At 41.8% G+C, this 24,958-nt stretch overlaps 1 protein-coding gene across 3 annotated transcripts in view; it reads left to right on the top strand.

Moving 5' to 3' along the window:
• Positions 1-20,920, top strand: part of POPDC1 (popeye domain cAMP effector 1) — a 55,352-nt gene extending 34,432 nt beyond the window's left edge. For all 3 annotated transcript variants that reach the window (XM_069598255.1, XM_069598254.2, XM_070292491.1), the window contains one exon: positions 17,059-20,920. In XM_069598255.1, coding sequence (XP_069454356.1) covers positions 17,059-17,183 — 125 coding nt within the window. In that variant the 3' untranslated portion in view covers positions 17,184-20,920. The remainder of the gene's footprint in view (positions 1-17,058) is intronic.
• Positions 20,921-24,958: the final 4,038 nt, after the last annotated feature.

The raw sequence follows: 24,958 nt of genomic DNA on the forward strand, positions 1-24,958 counted from the left end.
TTTCTTACATGCACACAGGTGCTGCTGGGTCCTCCTCACTCTGGGACACTGAAGGAGCAGCTGCTGTTTGGGACACTGCCACTCATGGCTGAGGGAAGACAGTGATGGCAGAATCACAACATGGCTCTTAAAGCTGTTTAATTCCTTTTTGCTCGCCTGTTGCTTCATTTGCTTGAGTTCCATGTTTGGAAGTGTGATTGTGAGACAGGATGTCCAGGATGTGTGAGGAGGATTTAATGCCCTTCAGTCCAGTTCAGTTCAGTTGCTCAGTCGTGTCTGACTCTTTGCGACCCCATGAATCGCAGCACGCCAGGCCTCCCTGTCCATCACCATCTCCCGGAGTTCACTCAGACTCACGTCCATGGAGTCCATGATGCCATCCAGCCATCTCATCCTCGGTCATCCCTTTCTCCTCCTGCCCCCAATCTCTCCCAGCATCAGAGTCTTTTCCAATGAGTCAACTCTTCACATGAGGTGGCCAAAGTACTGGAGCTTCAGCTTTAGCATCATTCCTTCCAAAGAAATCCCAGGGCTGATCTCCTTCAGAATGGACTGGTTGGATCTCCTTGCAGTCCAAGGGACCCTCAAGAGTCTTCTCCAACACCACAGTTCAAAAGCATCAATTCTTCAGCACTCAGCCTTCTTCACAGTCCAACTCTCACATCCATACATGACCACAGGAAAAGCCATAGCCTTGGCTAGCTGGACCTTAGTCGGCAAAGTAATGTCTCTGCTTTTGAATATACTGTCTAGGTTGGTCATAACTTTCCTTCCAAGGAGTAAGCATCTTTTAATTTCATGGCTGCAATCACCATCTGCAGTGATTTTGGAGCCCCCCAAAATAAAGTCTGACACTGTTTCTACTGTTTCCCCATCTATTTCCCATGAGAGGCCATGATCTTTGTTTTCTGAATGTTGAGCTTTAAGCCAACTTTTTCACTCTCCTGTTTCACTTTCATCAAGAGCCTTTTTAGTTCCTCTTCACTTTCTGCCATAAGGGTGGTGTCATCTGCATATCTGAGGTTATTGATATTTCTCCCGGCAGTTTTGATTCCAGCTTGTGTTTCTTCCAGTCCAGCGTTTCTCATGATGTACTCTGCATATAAGTTAAATAAGCAGGGTGACAGTATACAGCCTTGACATATTCCTTTTCCTATTTGGAACCAGTCTGTTGTTCCATGTCCAGTTCTAACTGTTGCTTCCTGACCTGCATACAGATTTCTCAGGAGGCAGGTTAGGTGGTCTGGTATTCCCGTCTCTTTCAGAATTTTCCAGTTTTTTGTGATCCACACAGTCAAAGGCTTTGGCATGGTCAATAAAGCAGAAATAGATATTTTTCTGGAACTCTCTTGCTTTTTCCATGATCCAGCCCTTATATAGATATAAGCTTTCTTCCCTCTGCTCCTGGACCAAGGTGCTCATCGAGGTGCCTTGTCATTTCTGTCTTCCCCTCCTTACAGGTTTAGCTCCCTACACGTAGTATATAAACATGCATGCAGACTGACTATCCTTGGCAATTCCATCATGATAAGTGGTGCTGAGCACAGGCATTGTCATGGCAACAGGTGGACACAGGATGTTTCTTTGCAAGTTGAGAACTTTATTTTAGTTAATTGGAGTTAAATAATCTATTGTTTTTTAAAAATCCTGAGTCAGTGTAGGTGATCCAGTCTGTTAGAACTCATCTTTGAAAGATTTGCTAATTTAAACCATGTTTTTCAGAAATAATTAAAATTTATGATTTCTTTAACAGACTATGGAATAGTTAGGAGATATTTCTTCCTGACCAAAAAAGCCTTTTCAAGTATTTTTTGGTTATTAATGTCAAGAAGGTGCTCTGGAAAGTGTACTAATTTCATATGACCTAGGGAAAAGTGAAAGTGAAAGTCACTCAGTCGTATTCGACTCTTTCGGACCCCATGGACTATAGTCCATGGAATTCTCCAGGCCAGAATACTGGAGTGGATAGCCTTTCCCTTCTCCAGGGGATCTTCCCAACCCAGGGGTCAAACCCAGGTCTCCTGCATTGCAGGTGCATTCTTTACCATCTGAGCCACGAGGGAAGCCCGACCTAGGGGTGCAGATCTGTGCTAAGCTGAGTTCGTTTGCATCTGGTTAGTATTCTTGTCTGCTAAGACTAGGCAGCTTATCTGACATAATAAGTTTCCCTCAGCTCTCTTATGTATTTCTTTACCTGGAAATATACAAAAAGCCAATTCCATCTTCTGAGTTTCATGAAATAATCTTTTCAATCTAATTTGTATTTCATTTCCTCCTGTGAACAACTGTAGGCTTACAAACAGGATTATAGGGAGAGGTGGAAAGGCAGCAGGGACCCAGAGATGAACCTAAGAACTGTTCTCAGATCCACCAGAAGGGAGTGAAAAGCAGCGCCCCCACTTCGTCGATGAGCAGAGTGCAGCTTAGGAAGGTTAAATAACCTGCTCAAGGCCGCTCGTCAGCCCTGAAACTAAGAAGTACTGAATTGGTTCCAAGGTCTTGCTTTGCCTCTGACCTTACAAATACCCGTGCATGAGTGTAAACTTGTTTGGGAATATTCAGCCCCTGTTGCAGCCACTGACACATCCTGACCACTGTCATACATGTTCTCATTTCATCTTCACTCACCTTCACAAGGTAAGTGTTGTATTTCCTCCTTCTCATGGCAAGGAATATGCCATTCATCTCCTCTGGGACCTTAGCGCACAAGCTCCTCCAGGCTGGGGGACTGTCTCCAGGGCCCCAGCCCTCACCAGTCCTTTAAATGCCCTCTCTCCTCACCCAGCATGTTCCCATCTGTGAAATGACTGTAAAATAATTTCATTGGGCTGTATACTTTCAGTCTTTTAACAAAATAAAATCAAGTTAATATGCAGTTATCAAATAATTTAAAAAATTGTTTTCAATGAAAAGAACTGACCCCTTTCAACCTAACCACTCTTTAAGAGCAATCATATTGGAACAACTTTTGTCCAAAATGCTAAACAGTGTGCTGTTAATTGACTTATCCTCCTAACCTTTATCTTCTAACCTAGTTCACTTTTAACTTCCCTTCCCGCTTCTGCTCAGTATAAAATATGACTAGTTTTTATCCCTTTATTGTTTACATTTGTAACATTAAATAATACATCAGTTCAGTTCAGTCACTCAGTCGTATCTGACTCATTTTCTGAATGTTGAGCTTTAAGCCAACTTTTTCACTCTCCTCTTTCACTTTCATCAAGAGGCTTTTTAGTTCCTCTTCACTTTCTCCATAAGGGTGGTATCATCTGCATATCTGAGGTTATTGATATTTCTCCCGGCAATCTTGATTCCAGCTTGTGTTTCTTCCAGTCCAGCGTTTCTCATGATGTACTCTGCATACAAGTTAAATAAGCAGGGTGACATATAAACCTCCATTTCTTTTTCTCTCTGAAGCACTCCTAAAGGTGAGGACATCAGCTTCCCTACAGTTACTTATTCTTTCCCCTTCTACCTTCAAACTCTTGTCTCTTCTTTAACTTTTCAACAATCAAGGTTGAAAACATATTTCTATTCCTTTTTTCTTATTTATTTTTTAATTGGAGGAAAGCTGCTTTATAACATTGTATTGATTTCTGCCATAAAACAATGCAAATTAGTCAACATTTTATGTATATATATATATCTCTCCTCCCTCTTGAGCTTCCCTGTCAGCCCATCCCACCCCCTCTGTGTTATCACAGAGCACCAGGCCGGGCTCCCTGTGTTATACAGCAACCTCCCAACAGCTGTTTTACACATGGTAGTTTATATATGTCAATGCTTTTCAATTCATCCCATCCCCTCTTTCTTGCACTGTGCCCACAACTCCATTCTCTATGTCTGCCTCTCCATTCCTCGCCTGCAAATAGGTTCATCAGTACCATTTTTCTAGATTCCATATAAATATGCATTAATACACAATATTTGTTTTTCTGTCTTACTTCACGCTGTATAACAGGCTCTAGGTTCATCCAGCTCACTACCACTGACTCAGGTTCGTTCCTTTTTATGGCTGAGTTATATCCAGTGTATGTATGTACCACTCTTTATCCATTCATCTGTCATTGGACATCTAGGTTCCTTCTGTGTCCTGGCTATTGTAAATAGTGCTGCAGCAAATGTTGGGGTGGGTACTTGTGCCTTTTTGAATTGTGGTTTCTCGGGGTATATGCCCAGTAGCTGGATTGCTCCATCAGATGGTAGTTTTAGTCCTAGCTTTTTTAAGGACTCTCCATACTGTTCTCCCTAGTGGCTGTATCAATTTATATTCTCACCAAAAGCGCAAGAGGGTTCCCTTTTCTCCACACCCTCCCCAGCATTGATTGTTGTAGACTTTTTGATTATGGCCATTCTGATTGGTGTGAGATAATACCTCATTGTAGTTTTGATTTCTCTGATAATTTCTCTGATAATGAGCGATATTGAGCATCTTTTCATGTGTCTATTGGCCATCTGTTGTCTTAATTGGAGAAATGTCTGTTTAGGTCTTCTGCCCATTTTTTGATTGGGCTGTTTTTCTGATGTTGAGCTACATGAGCTGCTTACATATTTTGGAAAGTAATCCTTTGTCAGTTGCTTCCCTTGCAATTATTTTCTCCCATTCTGAGTGTTGTCTTTTCATCTTGTTTATAGTTTCCTTTGCTGTGCAGAAGCTTTTATGCTTTTTTAATTGGAGGAAAATTGCTTCACAATGTTGTGTTTCTTTCTGAATTGTTTTTTAATGTGGTAAAAATACATGTAACACACCAATTACCCATCTTATCCATTTTTTAAATGTACAGTTCAGTTCAGTTTCAGTTCAGTCGTGTCCGACTCTTTGTGACCCCATGAATCGCAGCACACCAGGCCTCCCTGTCCATCACCAACTCCCAGAGTTCACCCAAACTCGTGTTCATTGAGTTGGTGATGCCATCCAGCCATCTCATCCTCTGTTGTCCCCTTCTCCTTCTGCCCCCAATCCCTCCCAGCATCAGAGTCTTTTCAAATGAGTCAACTCTTCACATGAGGTGACCAGAGTACTGGAGTTTCAGCTTCAGCATCAGTCCTTCCAATGAACACCTAGGACTGATCTCCTTCAGAATGGACTGGTTGGATCTCCTTGCAATCCAAGGGACTCTCAAGAGTCTTCTGCAACACCACAGTTCAAAAGCATCAATTCTTCGGTGCTCAGCTTTCTTCACAGTCCAACTCTCACATCCATACATGACCACAGGAAAAACCATAGCCTTGACTAGACGGACCTTAGTCGGCAAAGTAATGTCTCTGCTTTTGAATATACTATTGAGGTTGGTCATAACTTTTCTTCCAAGGAGTAAGCGTCTTTTAATTTCATGGCTGCAATCACCATCTGCAGTGATTTTGGAGCCCAGAAAAGTAAAGTCTGACACTGTTTCCCCATCTATTTCCCATGAAGTGATGGGACCAGATGCCATGATCTTTGTTTTCTGAATGTTGAGCTTTAAGCTAACTTTTCACTCCCCTCTTTCATTTTCGTCAAGAGGCTTTTTAGTTCCTCTTCACTTTCTGCCATAAGGGTGGTGTCATCTGCACATCTGAGGTGATTGATATTTCTCCTGGCAATCTTGATTCCAGCTTGTGCTTCATCCATCCCAACGTTTCTCATGATGTACTCTGCATATAAGTTAAATAAGCAGGGTGACAATACACAGCCTTGACATACTCCTTTTCCTATTTGGAACCAGTCTGTTGTTCCATGTCCAGTTCTAACTGTTGCTTCCTGACCTGCATACAGGTTTCTCAAAAGGCAGGTTAGGTGGTCTGGTATTCCCATCTCTTGAAGAATTTTCCACAGTTTATTGTGATCCACACAGTCAAAGGCTTTGGCATGGTCAATAAAGCAGAAATAGATATTTTTCTGGAACTCTCTTCCTTTTTCAATGATCCAGCAGATGTTGGCAATTTGATCTCTGGTTCCTCTGCCTTTTCTAAAACCAGCTTCAACATCTGGAAGTTCACGGTTTAAAAGGTATTAAATATGATTATTCTCTCTGCCAATTATAGTTATGTCTTCCTCCCTTCATCCATGGCTTATTTGATAAAGTTTAAAGCAAATAAATAGTATTGACATTACGCTTTATTCATAATTTAATAATGGGCTCTGACTACATCGCTTTCTTTGGGTTCCCGTGGCATCATGATTCCTGATCTGTTCAAAGAGTCTGTTTCTGTTAAGTTCAAATGGATTCTCCTTTTTTAAAAACACAAATAAATAATGCCACTGTAGTTTACTTCCTGCCATGCCTCTCCTTTTTTCCTTTAAAGTTTTTCTTATGCCTTACTGTTAGGACCATCTTATTCACCAGATCCCCAGTATCTGCTAGTGGCTTTTTGTTTTGGGTGAATCATTTCATTTCTTCTTAAAGTCTGAGTAGTTATTTGATATTTGAGTCATGCCTTTTCCTACTGCTTTTTGTTTTCATGGATATCTCTAGTGGCCTCTCTTTTTCCTTATCCTTACCTTTTTGGTCTCACATCCTCATTCTCCTGGGCCATCAGTTCCATGTCCCCTTTGTCTCAGACCTTCCTCATAAGGCCTCTCACCCTCCTACCTCACCCCATACTGGTGATTCTCTGGCTCTGCTGCACAGCTGCCATCCTTGAACTGCCTTTCCTATTCCCCTGAGCTTATCCACCAACTCTGCAACCCTAAAGCTTTCTCTTTAGGGCAGGAGAGGACTCAGGCTATTCCTTGGCTACTCACACCTGTTGCCCGGGCATCTCAGGGCCCCGGCCACCCATCTGAGAAGCCAGGAATTGATCCGAGAACCTCTTCATAAGAGCCGCTAGCCTCCTTATCCTCCCCATTTGCCATAATTTGTATAATTCTTTGCTGAATCCCTCAGTGGTCCTCAGTCCCTTCAAGGAAATTAGGTCTAAAGGCATACCTAACTCTTCAGCACTATTATTCAGAAAACTTCCATCCAAACTCAGTTTCTACAATCTGAAATAATCTTATGACCTCAATGAAAAACACGTTTTTTAAATTTAACAAAGTCTTATAATACACATAAGGCAAAGGCATAAAGGGGATGATAATCCTTTTCTAGCAAAAAAGCCATTACATTCTCCCCCATCCTCATACATCAAAAAATGTATAATCTAATTAAAATTCTAAACCCCTGTAAGGTTTTTAATTACTTGTTAAAGCAGTCGGCCAGATGGTTAAACATAATAAAAGAACACTTTGAAAGGAATGAAGAAAATGTCATCAAAGTTAACAAAGGAAAGGGGAAAAACATCTTACCACAATTATACTGGAGAGTTTATAAAAGTGTCATTCCTTGTTAAAATTTCTGAAGCAGAGAGAGAAGTCACTTGACAAACTTCATATCATGGTCCTTTGCTTACTTAAAGATCAAACTTGAGGTCACTTACTCATTCTCTGGAACAAGTGTGACCTTCACTCTGGATTTAATAAGAACAACTATGTCTGTTTACTTTCTCCTGCAAGGAGAAGCCCTCAGGCCCTCATGTAATCAGAAGCACACCAAAATAGAAATAAGCTCAATAAGGATAGAGTTCTGTCAAAGGGCATCTCTCCTACCTAATTTTTTAGCACTTATAGCAGAGTTTGGACGGATGGTTATGTAAGATCCCCTGGGTCTGTGTATAAAAAGGCTTCCTGTGTTTAATTCGGGACTTTAAGGTACAAGGCCTGGCAGGGCAGCCTGAGCCCATCCTCCGTGGAGGCACCTGGCTGGTTTGCCCCTGCCAGCAACAACCCTCAAGGACACAAAGCGCGTCTTGATTGCCAGCTCCTTTTCTTTTCAGCTAGGTTCACGCACAAGCTGCTGTCTAAGCAGGTGTGCTGAGAAGAGACCCTGCTTCCTGGATCCAAAGCCGCCTGTGGGTGTCCTCCTGTGGTCTGGCATGAGTAGAGGTGTCCACTGTTTGGTTCAGAGCTATTCCTCTAAATCTGTCTTCCGCATTTGCTCAGAGGCCGTGTTTTTTAGTTTTACTCTCTTACGTCCTAAGGACGATGGCTACCTGGTGCTCCCATTCTCTTTCCCACCTAACACACCGAATTGGCACACAGCTCAGAGTCAGTTCTGCTTTGCTGGCTGGTGTTCTCCAGGCCTTGCTATCAATGGAAGCAAGTACATGTCTTCTTCTTGGCAGATTTTTTTTTTTGCCAAGCAAAAGTAGCTCTTGATGTAGCTGTTTAACAAGGTCACACCTGATAAGTCTGGATTGAAGTTCAGTCTGAGACATTTGTTTTATTTACTTTTAGAATAAATTGTGTTAATTGGCAGCCAGGGGCAATTGGATGATATTGATAACTAAAAGCCAAAAATAATGCTAGTTATCGCTTCTTGATTATAATAAATATCAAAGATACAGTTAACCACTTCTGTGTCTTAACTGTAGAAGTGGCTTTAAAAGAAGAATAAAAATCAGTTTCCTAGAAAATTTATGGAGATGGAATTATTTGCCCCTCTAGAATTTGGAGTAAATGAAAAGCGAAGCATTATACAGAGGTCATGAACCTCATAGTCATGTTCTCGAGAGGCAAAAGTAATTTGAAAATGCACTTGGCTAAAGATGAGCTCAATTTCTCTCTCTGTTCTGTCCTCATGCTCTCACACTTAGGGAAGGTATAGGGCCTTCTGGGCAAACTTCTGATGAGGCATCAGTGCACAAGGTTAGTGAAAAACTGGGCAAACTTGTAGAAAGAATTTTTATTAACGTTCAATTTTTGAAATATAACTAGTCTCCTCGAAGTAGGATCTTCTTTTGTTGCTGTTGTTCACACTCCAGATTGGGTTTTAATTAGTGGACAAAAATGATTTCTGGCAGCATGGTGATGGCCCCAGAGTCTTTCCACTGAACCAGTGGTTCTCCTACAGAGGGCAGAGAACACCAGGTCAGGGTCAGTGAGCTCCCTCTCCAGGAAGCTCCTGGCTGTGACTATGGCCAGTTCCCAGGTAGGGCCAGATGACTGTCATACTTGGCTCTCGGTGGCACAGAAGCCAGGCCTCCTGAGGTTGAGACAAGAGCGTGGGCTCTGAGACTCCAATTCCTTTCGGGGGTCAGACAGCCTGCTGGCTCTGGCCGCTTCTGGCAGCTGTAAGTCAGACTTCATTCCTGTCACCTTCCAGTGCATCGGTCTGCTTGATGGAGAAAACAGCAACAGGCGCGGTGGTGAGAACTGGATGAGGGGACTTGTGGGCTCTAATGCACCACAGAGCCTGAATTTAGTCCTCTCCGTGTGGGGTGGGGGGGGGGGGGTGTGGGAATCTTTAGCTGTCAGTCTTGCTGGGCTATCAGCGTCTCCTGCTTTGCCCCGGCCGGTTTTATTTCTCAGTGTTTCCCTCTCTGGTGGGAACGGGGTTCATCCACATCATCTCCCAGCTATTCTTCTTAGGTGTCCAGGTTGTCTGTGCTTTAGCCTCTAAGTAAAAATACTGATATGGATGCTGTAAGGATGAATTGCTCCTCTGTTGTACAATGGAGTTTCTGAGAAGATAGAGGCAGAAACTAGGTTTGGTTTGCTTTTATTTCCTAACGTTTAACCTAGCCTCTTGCACAGGGTAGTCCCTTGGGGATCCTCTAGGCCGACTGGATGAAAACTCTGTAGCAGGTGATAGCACTGATGCACCTCGCTGATGCTGACTTGGACGGATGGTACTCCTGCCTGGGCTGCAAGCACTGTCGAACCATCAGTGATATGAAAGTGATTTCCCTCAAGGCACGTAGTACAGAAGGCAGTGATAACAATCACTTTTGCAGTGAGGTGTTACTGTAAACTGAGACCTGCATGCATCTGAGGGCCACTGATGGTGGCCCACTGGCAGGACTTGGACTTGACCCATCAGAGTTCCAGTGTGTGGTTGTGTGGTTTCCCCACGTCCTCAGGGAAGGCCCCATGCAGAGTTTCAGAGAGGGATTTTTCTCATGTACTAAGTAGTTATCAAGGACCTAGCTACATGTGGGTACTTCAGAGAGGCTGTAGGAGAGAAAAGGCTGTGATGACGCCCATAAGATGCCTGTTTTCTAGTAAGGGAGGGATGCAAGTACTTGTCTTTTGGTGGAAAACAGAATCACCCCAGAGAAGGAATTAGGGAAGACTACGAATGAAGGCAGTAGCGCTTGAGGCTCACCTTGCGGAGTGGAGAGGAATTTGGTGGGGAGAGTGGAGAAACCAGCCCACGAGGAGAGAAAAGCAAGAGGAGAAGAGGAAAACACTGGGCTGGATTTGGGGCACTGAGAGTTTGCCAGAAGGGAAGCGGGCCCCTGGATGTCACTCCAGGACTAGAAGTAAATCTTGTTTACTTTTTAATGTTACATACTAAGACTACAGTTCTTCCTTTCTCAGGCAAATAGAGCAGGAAGAGAAAAAATTCTTTCACAGAATAGTGGTAAACTATCTGCCTGCCAATGCAGGAGACAAAAGAGATGAGGGTTCAATCCCTGGGGCGGGAAGATCCCCTGGAGTAGGGCATAGCCACCCTCTCCAGCATTCTTGACTGAGCACGCGTCAGTGAAAAAGAAATGCATCCTGTCATATCAGTAAACAAGATATTGTAGTCTTCAAGTCATCTCATTACAGCCACCCTGATGGTGAGCCCTGAGGGAACTCAAGATTCAAACAGGATGCCTGCCACATAGCAGTTAACCACTGGAGCCCCCCTGACCACACACTCTGAGGAGACTCAGGATGAAAAAGCACAGGACACTGGCCCCAGACAGCTGAGGTGCATGGCCAAGGAGCTATTTCAGTGCAAACTCTTGCATCTTCTCATACGTAGAAGAGTGCTCATTTACTTGAGATGTCTGGTTTTCTTTAATTAACAGTAATCTTTTGATATTCTGACTACCTGGTCTTTGTTGCAAAAAATCCTGTATATCCAGGCCCCTCCCTTCCCTCCTGGGACCAGTCTCTCAGAGAAATCTGAGAGACTATGTCCTGGGCTTAAGTCCTCAGTTTTGTCTGCCAAATAAAACATAGTTCTCAACTTTTAATTGTGCATTTTTTTCAATCGACAATAGAGAAGCTAAAAGTTCTTCCAGAGTTTCTCCAGGTCATTTCTAGTTGTACTGGTTCCTCTTCATTCTCTCTCTCAACAGAAAAAGGCAGTGATTGGTGAGGTAGCTAAAGGGGCAGATAACATTTTGGCCCCAACGTGGATAACTACCTCAGGTTACTATAGAAGCTGTAGTACCATGCCTTTGGTTGGATAATTCTATATGTTTAGTTCTCTAGTTTGATAGATGGGCTTAAAATCTTCAGACCAATTCTCCCCACTTCCCCAGCCAAAATGCAATGGGCATGTTCGTGTTACGTGTATCGTACATCTTCGTACGTCTGGATGCTCTGCATAATTGATTTGGCATAATGCTCTTAGGCATGCCATTTTGCTTGTTCTCAGGGTCTATCTGATTGCAGATACTCAGCCTAAGTTAATATTTCATGAGATTCAATCATAACTTGAGGCTACAAATATGATGGAAGTCATGCCTATTGTTTTTCTTAAAAAAACAATAGACAATTTTGCTGCACTCTTACACTGAGCAACACAAAATGCTATTTGAGCACAAGTCTCATTTCCTTTATTTGCTATTCCTATGAGCGATGATGAATTTTAACAAGTTTTCTAATGATTTAGGCCATTGCTCTCCTAAGGCCATATTATTAAGTCATTTTACTGACTTATATTTACAAAGGGATTATGATATCCTAGGCACAGATATAAGAATTTAACAAGTTTGAGTCGTGTAATCCTCTTAACAACCATATGAAATACATGCCATTATTATGACTTCTATTTCACAGATAGAGAAATTGGGGCACAGAGAAGTGAAGTAACCTGCCCAAGGTCACACAGATAGGTTACATTGCCATTTGAATAATTCACATGCAAATTCCAGGTGATGGTTGGTATGTCTGCTATAACCTGTGTGAAAAAGGATTAAAAGTATATGTCTGAGAGATTCTCCCATGCTGTGCTCGAGGCAGAATTGTGTTCCTAGACTGTTTTAACAGAAGCTAATTTTCTACCAGTTACATCAGTAGTTGTCTCCCTGTAAACTCAGCATTTTAACTAACTGCAAATGTTTAAAAGTGAACAATTTCCATTTGTATATGACAAACACACTAGCTCTGCCAAAGTCCAGCTCCGCACTGTACAATTATGATCTTTTATGTTGAAGGATGTAGCTGTGGATCATAGCATCTTCCAAGATGGCAATGACTATATAGTGAATAATAAATGGCAGTTACTGTATATAACTTTTTGTATATACTTTCTGCTTCCCCTTGTCCCCCTGAAAAAAACTCAGCCATAAAAGAGAATGAAATGTTGCTATTTGCAACAACATGAGTAGACTTGGAAGGTATTATGCTAAAGTGAAATAAGTCACACAGAGAAAGACAAATACTGTATGATATCACTTCTGTGGGGATCTAGTAAAATACAGTGAACTAGTAAATGTAACAAAAAAGAAGCAGACTTACAGAAGACAAACTAGTGGTTACTAGTGGGGAGAGGGAAGGGGGCGGAACAATGCAGAGGTAGGGAATAAAGAGGTATAAACTACTATGTATAAATAAGTTACGAAGACATATTGTATACCACAGGAATATAGCTAATATTTTATAATAACCATAAGTGGAATATAACCTTTAAAATTGTAAATCACTATATTGTACACTTGTAACTTATAGTATTGTACATCAACTATACTTCAATAAAATTAACAAAAAAAAATTTAATGTTTATGTAATGGTGTTATATGAATCTCTAACTGGAAAACAGTGATAAATGTTATATATGCCAAAGAGACTTAAGTGAAAATAATTTATATGTAAACGAATCCTTTCTTTGATGGTATTGATGTGCTAACAATGGGGACTGATTCTGAAGCTGTCAATGGAAGGAACACAGAGTCCCCAAAAGTTACTTTCCCAAGTATCTTTATCCTGATCTCAAAATTTGATCTAAAATAAGCAATGTAAACTTTTTATCCAAGTAAGTTGAAATATATATATATCTTGAAAAAAAAATGACAGCAACATTTTATATGTGCCAAGCACATTCCATGATTATTTTGTTTAATCCCCTGAACAACCCCATGAGGCAGGTCCTGTGAATGTCTCCTTTCCACAAAGGTGGAAACAGGCCTGGAGAGGTTTAGTAATGGAGGACAGGTCACACAGCCAGGAAGCAGCACAGCAGGGATCTGAACCTTGGAAGTGTTTCCTGAGCCTCTGGTCTTGGCCACTGTGCTCTGCACCCTTACCCCTGTGCTAGGGTACACAGCTGCCTCTGGCTAGGGATTAAGAGCTGATCCTGATAAATTTCCTGTTGCCTTTTTATGTCTTCATAAGATCCCACTACTCTTCTTTGCTGTAGAGCAAGTATGTGAAGAGTCAGATTTCTCCCATTGTTCCTCCTTCATCAGCCTTACACTTAGACTGAGTTCAGCATTTGCTGATAATATTGACCTCACCCTGCTGGAGGGTAGAGCAAGAATATGGCTCAAGCCTGGGTGGGGCTGAGGGAGACCCTCATAAAGTGGAGCCTGACACAGAATGTGGGAACTATACAGGAGGGAGTTTGTGTGTGCTATAATAGTAGGCACCTTGAGAAGCCTATGCAGTTATTAATAATAACTTCTACTCTTACTTTTAGACAGTGTTTTTTCTTCCATCAAGCATGGTGTCCATTATAGTAGAAGCTCAATTAGCACTTGGTGAATGCATGAATGAATGAAGGATAGACAGAATGAATGGATTGTTTATTTGGTTTCTTTGATATAAGGGCCTCTGCTGCTTTTCTGGATTATATTTGCTCTATCCAGCTCTTCCCTCCTGCGTGCCTGGATTCTCCTCCTTGCCCCTCCTTCTCTCTCTCCCTCTCCCCTGTAAGTCCAGGGAGTTACTGGACAGTTGGTGGCAAGAAATATTCTTTTGGGTGATGTTCCAGATGGTGGAGGTTCTATAGTTTCAGAGTAGAACCATTCCTTAGGGAAAGTAGGAGTTAAATCCACCTTCAAGGGACTAAAATTACCACCTATGATATTAATGTAGGAATGTGCATTCTGAGTCCTAAGCAGACTTTGGTGCAAACCACTTGGAACTGCATATGTCTGAGAAGCTCATACCATCCAAGCACCTGAAGTGACATCCTCTCTACATCTGTTCTCATGGACTAACAATGGCTTATTGACTTTGCTGCCTTGCAGAACATTGGTCTATAAGACATCTGGTCCATGCTAAGGTCCTTGATGTTTACAGGACCATGTAGTGCTGTCTAAAATGTCCAAAGACATTCGGTCCATGCTAAAAGGTCCCTAATATTTGGTCTTGCCCAAAAGGATTTGGCATGCACAGCAATTAGAGAAGAGGTAAAAGGGACTCAAATTGGAAAAGAAGTAAAGCTGTGACTGTCTGCTGATAACATGATACTATACATAGAAAATCCTAAAGATGCTACCAGAAAACAATACTAGAGCTCATCAGTGAATTCGGTAAAGCTGTAGGATACAAAATTAATACACACAGAAATCTGTTGCATTTCTATACACTAAGAAAGAAAGATTAGAATGAGAAATTAAGAAAACAATCTCATTTACCATCGCATCAAAAAGAATGAAATACCTAGGAATAAACTTACCTCAGAAGATGAAAGACCTGTACTCTGAAAACTATTAAGACACTAATGAAAGAAATAGAAGATGACATAAACAGATAGAAAGATATACTGTGTTCTTGGATTAAAAGAATCAATATTGTTAAAATGACTGTACTACCCAAGGCAATCAACAGATTCAATGCAATTCCCATCAAAATACCAATGGCATTTTTCACAGAACTAAAAAAAAGAATTTTATGGAAACACAAAAGAACCCGAGAAGGCAAAGCAAACTTAAGAAAAATGGAGCGGAAGGAATCAGTCTCTCTGACTTCACACTATATTACAAAGCTACAGAAATTAAAACAGTGTTGTACTGGCACACACACACACACACACAAACCAGAAATATACATCAATAGAAGAGGGTAGGAAACCCAGAAATAAACCCATTAATCTATGACAAAGGAAGCAAGACTACACAATGGAAAAGAGACCACTTCTTCAATAAGTGGTGCTGGGAAAACTAGACAGCTACATGTAAAAGAATGAAATTAGAACATTCTCTAACATCATACATAAAATAAACTCAAAATGGATTAAAGACCTAAATTTAAGAATGAATACTATAAAACTCCCAGAGGAAAACATAGGCAGGACACTCTTTGACACAAATCACAGCAATATATTTTTGAATCCATCTGCTCCAGAAAACAAAATAAACAACTGAGACCTAATTAAACTTAAAAGCTTTTGCACATTTAAACAAAATGAAAAGACAACCTAGAGAATGGGAAAAAGTATTTGCAAATGGTGCAACCAACAAGGGATTAATCTCTAAAACATATAAACAGCTCGTGCAGCTCAATATTAAATGAATAACTTTAAAAATAAGATTTCCTCAGACACTTCTCCAAAGAAGACATACAGATGGCCAAAAGCCATGTGAAAAGATGCTCAATATCACTAATTATTAGACAAATGAAATCAGAACTATGAAATATCATCTTACACCAGTCAGAATGGCCATGATCAAAAAGTCTACAAATAATAAATGCCGGAAATGGTGTGGAGAACAGGGAGCCCTAATACACTGTTAGTGGGGATGTAAATTGGTGCAGTCACTATGGAAATCAGTATTTAGTTTCCTTAAACTGAAAACAGAGCTACCATATGATCCTGCAATTTCACCTTTGGGCATATATCCAAAGAATACCATAATTCAAAAAGATACATGCACCCTAGCATTCACTGCATCACTATTCACAACAGCCGAGATGAGGAAGCAATGAAATGTCCATCAACAGAGGAATGGCTAAAGATGTGGCGCATGCATACACTGGAATATTACTCAGCCATACGAGAGCAAGAATGAGTGCCATTTCCTGGGCTTCCCAGGTGGCACTGGTGGTAAAGAGCCCACCTGCCAATGAGGAAACAGAAGAGATGTGGGTCTGGAAGATCCCCTGGAAGAGGGCATGGCAACCCATCCCAGTATTCTTGCCTGGAGAATCCCCATGGACAGAGAAGCCTGGTGGGCTATAGCCCATAGGGTTGCAGAGAGTTAGACAAGATTGACGTGACTTAGCACACACACACACTCAGCAACATGGAGGGACCTAGAGATTATCATACGAAGTAAACCAAATATCATATGATATCACGTGTGAAATCTAAATAAAAGATACAAATGAACTTACTTACAAAGCAGAAACAGACTCACAGACTTTGAAAATAAACTTATGATTGCCAAAGGGGAAAGATGGTGGGAGAAGGGATAAATTAGCAGTTTGGGATTAACATATACACACTCGAGCTCAGTTCTTCAGTCATGTCCGGCTCTTTGCAACCCTTTGGACTGTAGCCCACCAGCCTCCTCTGTTTGTGGGATGTTTCAGGTAAGAATACTGGAATGGGCTGCCACTTCCTATTCCAGGGGATCTTCCCAACTCAGGGATCAAATCCACCTCTCCTGCATTTCAGGCAGATTTTTACTTGCTGAGCCGTCGAAGAAACCTCTACATATACACACTACTACTTATAAAATAATCAACAAGGACTACTGTATAGCACAGGGAACTTTACTCAACATTCTGTAATAACCTATATGGGAAAATAATTTGAAATAGGGTAGATGTATGTATAACTGGATCACTTCACTGTACACCTGAAATATAGCATTGTAAGTCAATTACACTCCAATATAAAATAAAAATTCAATTTAATGTTGAGGTATGGTAGAAACCAACACAACATTGTAGAGCAATTATTCTCCAATTAAAAATAAAATTTTAAAAATTAAAAAAAAAAGAAGATGCAGTATTAGGGAAACTGCATTCCTGGTGCCAGCTATAGTCTCCCAGAGAGTTTTATTTTCCAGTTGGAGTTTTTCACTGATACATCACGCCAGCATTAGGGCAGGCTGTACATTAAGTGGTTTTCCTTTCTGTGTCTTTGACAGATGTACCATCCCCACACCAGCGAGCCTCGGCTAGGATGAAACCTATAGAAGAAGGGGTGGAAGATGATGACGAGGTCTTTGAACCTGCGCCTTCAAATGCATTTAAAGTTCGTCAGTGGCCTTGATCCCAAGAGAGGATTCAAGTTACCAAGAGGGAAACTGTCTTGGAGAGATCCTGAAAAATACCAGCACTTTTTCACGGCTTTTAGATTTTTTTCTGCTTTCATACACCCAGCTTGGTAGAGTCTGAGGGCAGGAAAGTGAGGGAAATTAAAAAATGGGAAGGTTACCTTCACTTTTACTGGTCAGCTTTCAGTTTCACTGAGCCTTCTGACTAAAATGTGTGCTATTTTTGGGAGAGACATTTTCACAGTGTTTTATAGATATCATTTAAATTTTAAAAAAATCTTAGTGCTTTGTCATTTCAAATGCCTTCACTTATCTTTCCAAGTTGTTGTTCACTTTCATCAGAGAGTTTATTCTCTGCTGTGGCAATGGGGTTGTCCATTTGATTGAGGTGGAGGGAATGTTTAAAAAAACAACAACAACAGGGAATCTCAGGCTTTGCTCAATGGATTTTCTGGCTGGAAAATTTTAAAGAAAGATGTGGTGCGACTCAAGTATTTTTCTCTCAGACCAGATACATCATTCTACTAGAACATCTCACATTTGTGGACCCTGTATGGATAGGCTGATAATGGACAAAGCTCATCAGACTTTACTCACATTACCCTGATATTACACTGTTTGAAAGTTGGGATGAACCCTGGAAAGGTAACAGTGGAAGCAGTTCTGAGCTCAGGGTCACCCTTTGGCTAAACCAGCTCAGCTGTGATGTGGAGCCATCTTGCCCCATGCTCTGAAGCACATTAATGCAGAGTCAAGTGGCCAAAGAAGCGCCACAGAATGACGAGGCTGACACAGCCACTGCACTCTCTGGCCACTCCTCTGACGTTCAGATGGTTCCTCCAGGGGTACAGATGACTCCTTACTGTGTGTCAGACACCAGATGCCAGGACTGCAAACAGAGACACAGCTGTGAGGCAGACGGTCCACCACAAGCTCTGCTGTGATCACCCAACCTAGAGAGTGCTGTGAGGACCTTGATTCTAGATCTCTTTTTTCCACCAGTTGTGATTCTAGACACGGTGGTACTTGGGAAATTTGCATAAATCATCAAGTGGGTCAGTGTGACTGTGGCCCTTCACAGGCCACCCATTTGGGGGAAGCCCTTGGGCTTCCCTGGTGGCTCAGACGGTAAAGCGTCTGCCTGCAGTGCGAGAGACCCAGGTTCGATTCCTGGGTCAGGAAGATCCCCTGGAGAAGGAAATGGCAATCCACTCCAGCACTCTTGCCTGGAAAATCGCATGGATGGAGGAGCCTGATAGGCTACAGGCTATGGGCTCGCAAACAGTCGGACACGGCTGAGCGACTTCACTTCACTTCCCCTGAATGGCTGTGCTCCATCATGCCCCACTGTCTTTATTTTGTGTACTCCGACTCTGAGTTAGTCCCATTATGCTAAATAACAAGTTCCATAAGAAGTTATTTTCAGGTGAGCTGAGCCAAAAGCATCTTTTGCCAAGAGGTGATTTCCATGAGAGAAGATATAAAACTTAAGTACTCCAAGGTCACTCCATTTTCCTAAACTCATTTTTTAAAGTCAGTTATTTTAGTAATTTCAATTGAGTCAAATTTACATGCTTGATTACTCACTGAGAAAAATTCCACAGACTGGGTATCCAGCTCCTAACGCATTCATCAAATGAATAGCTTGTTAACCTCACCATAGAAAGGCTGATTTCACTTTCTGCTGTAGTAGTCTCTTCTGTTTGCTAAATTAAGATTTTATTTAGGGAAAATGAAACAAAGGTGAGTGAATGACTTTACCTTGACTTTAAGACTTCAGAAACAGCAGACTGAACTCTCTCTTTCAGTGCCTGAATCAAGGGTATGAAGTAATGGTGTTAATACCACTTTAACTATTGAAGTGACGCTATGTAGGCCATTGAGTTTATACATGCATAGGACTAATTTATAAAATCGTTCAACAGAGTAATTAGATATTACATCCTTGTCTAAGTAGAAAGCAATTTTAGATTCTACAAAAGCCATGTTAGTAATGTTCTGTGAGTCCACAGAACCTTGAGATTTTCTTACCCTGACCCATTTTCAGACGCGTCTCACTTAATCAACCTTAGACAGCAGAGGGGAGCATCTCTAATGATCAACCTGGATGTGTTTAGAGGTTATTTTCTGTAGTGTTGGAAAAGCACAAGGTTTAAAAGCACACTGCTAAAATTAGCTGATATGAAGTCATTTACTTTTTTAACGTGTTTGTGTGTGTCAGTGCCATCGATAATGAAGATTATAATCTCAAGATTAGGAATCTTCAAAGAGCCACTTATCTTGAATAGGAAACATAGAATTATCTGTAAATACATCCCTCTAAGGATGACAGTGAAGGAGCCAAAGCCATTGAGAAGTCCTCCCATTAGACTTGATAGCAACGAAGCAGATAAGAAAACATAAAAGATCTCTTATGGATGATTTTTACAGATTCATGGACACAAGTGTATCTTTGTATAACATGTAGATAAAAAACACATTTGTTGCCAAAGCGACCAATAAAATGCTTCCTGTGTTTCTTGGCCTTCACTTAGCTGTGTGACCAAGAAAATGGCCTACAAATATTACTCTATTTATCACCCCAAATCCACTATGTTGAAATGTAACTTCAAGTTCCTTGTATGAAGCTGGAGTCAACATTTATACCAGAATGTGTGGCATTTATAATATTCTGCAAGCTCTCATAAGTGTTGTATTTATAAAATAATAGCACAAACCCTATGATGTTTATAGATTTAAATTAACAATAATGGGTGCTATATAATTATTTTTCAGTTACCTCCTTGGCTTCCTGGGATCTTTTCTGTTTCTCCCCGTGATTCACTTCACTTTAATCATTTTGTGCATTTGTGCTTTGCTCCCAACAGTGTGTTGTGCCCACTGGGAGACACCACTTCTTCGCATCTGGTTCTCCTTCCAGACGCCTGAAGTTTTTCTGATTTTGTAACTTGGAGCTGCTGATTCTTGCTTCCCAGGTCCTATCGTGGCCTCAAAGGCAGAGTCACTTAGATGCTAGAAAAAATATTTGGCAGAGAAATTGATAACTGCACACTTAGCTCTGCCTGTGGTGCACCCAGGTGACGACCTTGCCCTCTGGTGCGGACTTAATGCTAGCGCACGTGGCACCCAGTCGAGCCCTTGGGCATGCTGGTTGTTCCAGACCCTGGGGTGCAGCTCCAAGCATTCACTGTTATTGTTTTTAAAATCCATTTTCCTGGTCATGTGTAAAGCTGCTCTGCAGAAACCGTTGACTCTGCCGTATTTCCCCTCCCTTCCCTCTTTCCTAACCTGGTTTCACAACCTTTTTCTAATTATGCCCAACTAGAGTGATTAGAAATTCCCACCCACTCAATTCCAATTCTCCATGCGAAGGGATAGGACTGTGCGGGGAACTCAAGGTTGCTCCACACTCATGACACACCTCACTGACACTCTGATCATTACAGAACCCCCATGACATATTGTAGGGGAAGTTTAAGAAACCCACTTTAAGCACTATTTACAGATTTTACTAATATACCTACAACCTAGTTTTAAAGTACCTGAGAATTTTGTGAATGCTTTATACAGACATAGTATTTATAGGAATTGCATTCTTTCTGCTTTTAGGTGCCATTTACATGGATATCATCTTACTTTATAATAAATTTACATTTTGTCTGAATAGAGCTTTATAGTTTAAAATATCTTCATATTTTGTCATTTGATCAAATAAACTTACTTGGAATATGTACACTTTTTAAAATTTTTGCTTTATTTTATAATACTGTATTGGCTTTTAAAATTTCATTTGTCTTATATGTAGCTGGTTTTCTCTAATGCCTAAAGGTTCAAGAAAGAGCCTTCAGAGGCTATGGGAACTGCTCTGGTTTAGGCAATCTGAGCAGACATGCACAAGACGTGCTCCTGGGTTGGCTCCATCTAGTTCTGAAGGCCTGCTACCTTGCTGCCTTTGGTCATGAAAAGGGTGGGCCACGAGGCAGTGGACAATCCTGCCTGGATGCAGCGACTGAGAAGCCTCCAGAGTTTCAATGTGAGGATACATATATTTCAAATTTTTAATCCACTGTGTTTGAAACTTCATTTCTAGTTTTCGTAAGGTTCAGCAATACAAGGAATCACATGAAGGGGACAGAACACGTCCCCTGGGTCTATTCTGGTGGGCAGTCTTTCTTTTCATAAAGAAACTCATATTTGCTTCCATCACCTGTGCTCGATGTTAAAAAGGGACTGGAAAGCCCATCTCTTGGCCGTTTGTAGTAGGTACTTGACACCTAATTAACTTGCTCTGATCAGCGCCAAGATGAGACCCAGCTGGACCGGGCATCTTACGTCACTAGTTAAAGAGTTAATACTCTTGCCCGATAAGCCATGTCATTCAGGCCTAATGTCTGGTTCTAAGACCTGACTTTTAAGCTGACCCATCTTTGGGGCAACTCCCCCTTACCCAGCCTGTGCTGTGAGACTTAAGAGTTTCCCATTATGCCCATGAGAGGTTTTCTGTGGATAGGTGTGGGTACAACCCAACATGAGCTAAAATCGACAGGACTTGGTTCCAGATTTGTGGGAGCAGAGATGGTGCTGAGAGGGGAGAGTGTCACAGAGCTCCAGCTGGAGTTGCTGCTGGTTACTCCCTGGTGAGCAGCAGGTTGAGTAGAGAGACTGCTTTCTTCATGTTGCGTTTGAGGGGCCTCTGGGACAGCAGGTGTCAAATCTGGAACTCAGAGGTGGGGCTGGGGCTAAGAATACAGATTTCTGAGCTGAAGATGGCACCACGAGCTTGACAAATTCCCAACAGGTAAAAAACTTTCTGTTAAAGGGTGTGTGTGTGATGAATAAATATGAATGAATACACTACACCAATATTTCCTTAATGTGGATGGACCTAGAGATTATCATACTAACTGAAATAAGTCAGAATGAAAAAGACAAATATATGATATTGCTTATGTGTAGAGTCTAAAATATACAGATGAAATTATTTACAAGTCAAAAACAGACTGACAGACATAGAAAACAAACTGACAGTTACCAAATGGGAAAAGGGATGGGGACGGTATAAATTAGGAGTTTGGGATTTGCAGATACAAATCACTATACATAAAATAGGTAAAAAAAAAAAAAAAACAACAAAAAAAACAAGGTCTTACTGTGAAAAAATTTTTTCCTTGCTATTTACTAAGGGCAAATATATCCCCACTTTCAGGTTCTCCCAGTCTCCTTTGTCATCCTTTCACAAGATGATTACCATCTTCCCAGCTTACAGCTATGCTTTCTGCTTTTCTGCCCCGTTTGCCTGGTCCAGCTGCTCAGTACAGGCAAGACTCCATATCGCAGGACTGACCCCAGGCCTGCTCCTGGGAAAGCAGCACCGTGGCTCAGGATTTCACCCTCTGACTTATTGCACGACAGACCAGCAGAGGCAAATGTGGCTTGAATGAAGCTAAACACCTTACAGCTGAGTAAATGAAGGCTCACAACCAAAACTCGACTGGTAGAGGAAGGGAGCCTTCAGGGAAAAATGATTAGCGCCATTTACCTCTTGATATTTTTCTGCAAATGCTGAAAACTTCAGAGCTGCTCCTGTTCCTTGGTGGCTACATATAATTAGGTCATTTGTGTAGAGACTGACAGAGGTGAATCCTGGAGTCCCCTTGAAAAAGTTCGGACAGGGGCCAAGTTTCAGGCGCTGGCCTCCCACGGGGGCCATGCTGCACAGAAAACAGAACAACCGTCAGCTGCTCTGAATTTGTTTCTCTTTAAAGGGTTTCTGTTATCTTGCAGGCCTCCCTAATGTTTTTCAGTGTGCTTCCCACTATTTCTGTTGTTCTCATCTAACCTCATTAACTCTTCTCTTTATTAGTACGGATACATTTTGCTATAAGAATAATTACAATATAATGTAGTAGTAATAGCTGTCTACTAAGTACATATTTACCAGAGACTGTTAAAGACATTTAAAACAATTTAGTATTTTCACAAAAATCCCGTAAGGTGGTTAACACAACAGAACTGAAGTCCAAATAAGCTGATTTTGCCAGAACAAACCAGCCAGGGAAAGGGCCGTGTTCCATCCCAGATACCTCAGCCTGTGGCCCTGCTCGCCCTGCTGCTTTTTCCGGTCCTCTTCGACAGAAAGCCTGCAGCCGCCACTACCACCTGTTCTCAGCTTCTCATCTTAGGTTATCAAAGGAGTTTCCATGCTGGAATTAAAGACTATAATACTTCAAATTTTTTGTACAGAAAAATATGTATTGTTTAGGGAGAGGCTTTTTTTTTAGAAAAATGAAAAGCCAAGATTTATACTGACTTGTAACATAATCTATCAGCTCATGTGAAAATATAAGGTCTTAAATACATGATGTTCCAAACTGGTTTCTAATCTCTGCTGTCCACCTCTCTTATCTCAAAGCACTGACTTGAAAAAGGAGGCAGTCTTTGCCCTTGGACATGACTTTGAAGTCAGGCAGATGTAGTTCTGAACATGGGCTCTGACCATGTAATCTTCACCAAGTCCTTACGCCTTTTAAAGCTGCCGTGTCCTTACCTGTATTCCGCTGCTGCTAAGTCGCTTCAGTCGTGTCCAACTGTGCGACCCCAGAGACAACAGCCCACCAGGCTCCCCCGTCCCTGGGATTCTCCAGGCAAGAACACTGGAGTGGGTTGCCATTTCCTTCTCCTGTATTCTAGAACCTTTCCAAAGGCATAGTTGGCACAAAGTACAAGCTCGTTCTCATCCCCTTTTCCCTTTGGTTGCCACGTTGAATCCTTAATGATTCTGGAGTCTCGGTAACCACAGTTCTTGTATAGAGTCAGAGAGTTGGTACCAGCAGGACCTGAAGGACAGGTAGGGTAGGGGACAGGCACCAAGGCCCCTCCTGCTCAAAGCAGAAATGTCTGTAGGTCTAGGGCACAGTTTCCAGGCTGCAGTCTCTCTGGACATCTTTGGCTGAGGCAGAGAGAGAAGGCCATCTTGACTTCCACACATGCCCCCAGAAAGCTGGAGGCGGGGGAAGGAGGCTGTAGGTGCCTCTTGTGGGAGGTTGCTGTGAGTAGAAAATACCAGCATTAGGTTAAATGAGGCTCTCCAGGAGGTGAAGAGATAACCGTCTTCAGCTGTGGTTGTTTTGAACAAATACCTTTTGTTCAGCTCCCCACGGGGACCACGTGAGAGCCAAGAGCAGGTGCACTGGATACGCGTGGATGGAGAGACGTTCCTCTATACCCCAGAGAGTAAGGGTGGAAGGGGAGGTCTCAAACACTAAGGAGACGGGTATTCCTAATGCAATTTGATTATTCAAGAATGCTAGGACCCTGGGCAGCTCACGTCTCCCAGGGGAGCCCCAGTTTTATCTGTAAAAGGTGGTGCAACCAGATGAGAGAGATGCCAGTTCTGGTAGTTTAATTCCCAGTGTGTGGGCTTCTTAAGGGCTACCATGATGTCTTCTTGCTCCAAGTGTGCCTTGTGGTCCAAGCGACTCATGACTCTTTGTTTTATTTTCGCTTGAGGATGATTTGAGGGGTCAGGCAAAATCTCACCTGCTGTCTTTCTATCCAGAGTTCCCCCATCCTTGGACTGCCCTTCACAAATGCTGTATCGTCTGTGTGAAGTTGAATAGTATTATCACGATAATGAGTTGCATCATTGCAGTCTGTGTTTCTGGTGTATCATTTAAAGTTTTCTCGAAAGTTGTCTTCAAAACAGTCAGCTTGCTGACAAATCCCTTCCAGACCTTTCCAGAATGGTGTAGACTGTGGTTTTCCTTTGGAG

Source organism: Ovis canadensis, chromosome 8 (assembly GCF_042477335.2).
Source record: "Ovis canadensis isolate MfBH-ARS-UI-01 breed Bighorn chromosome 8, ARS-UI_OviCan_v2, whole genome shotgun sequence".
Lineage (NCBI taxonomy): Eukaryota > Metazoa > Chordata > Mammalia > Artiodactyla > Bovidae > Ovis > Ovis canadensis.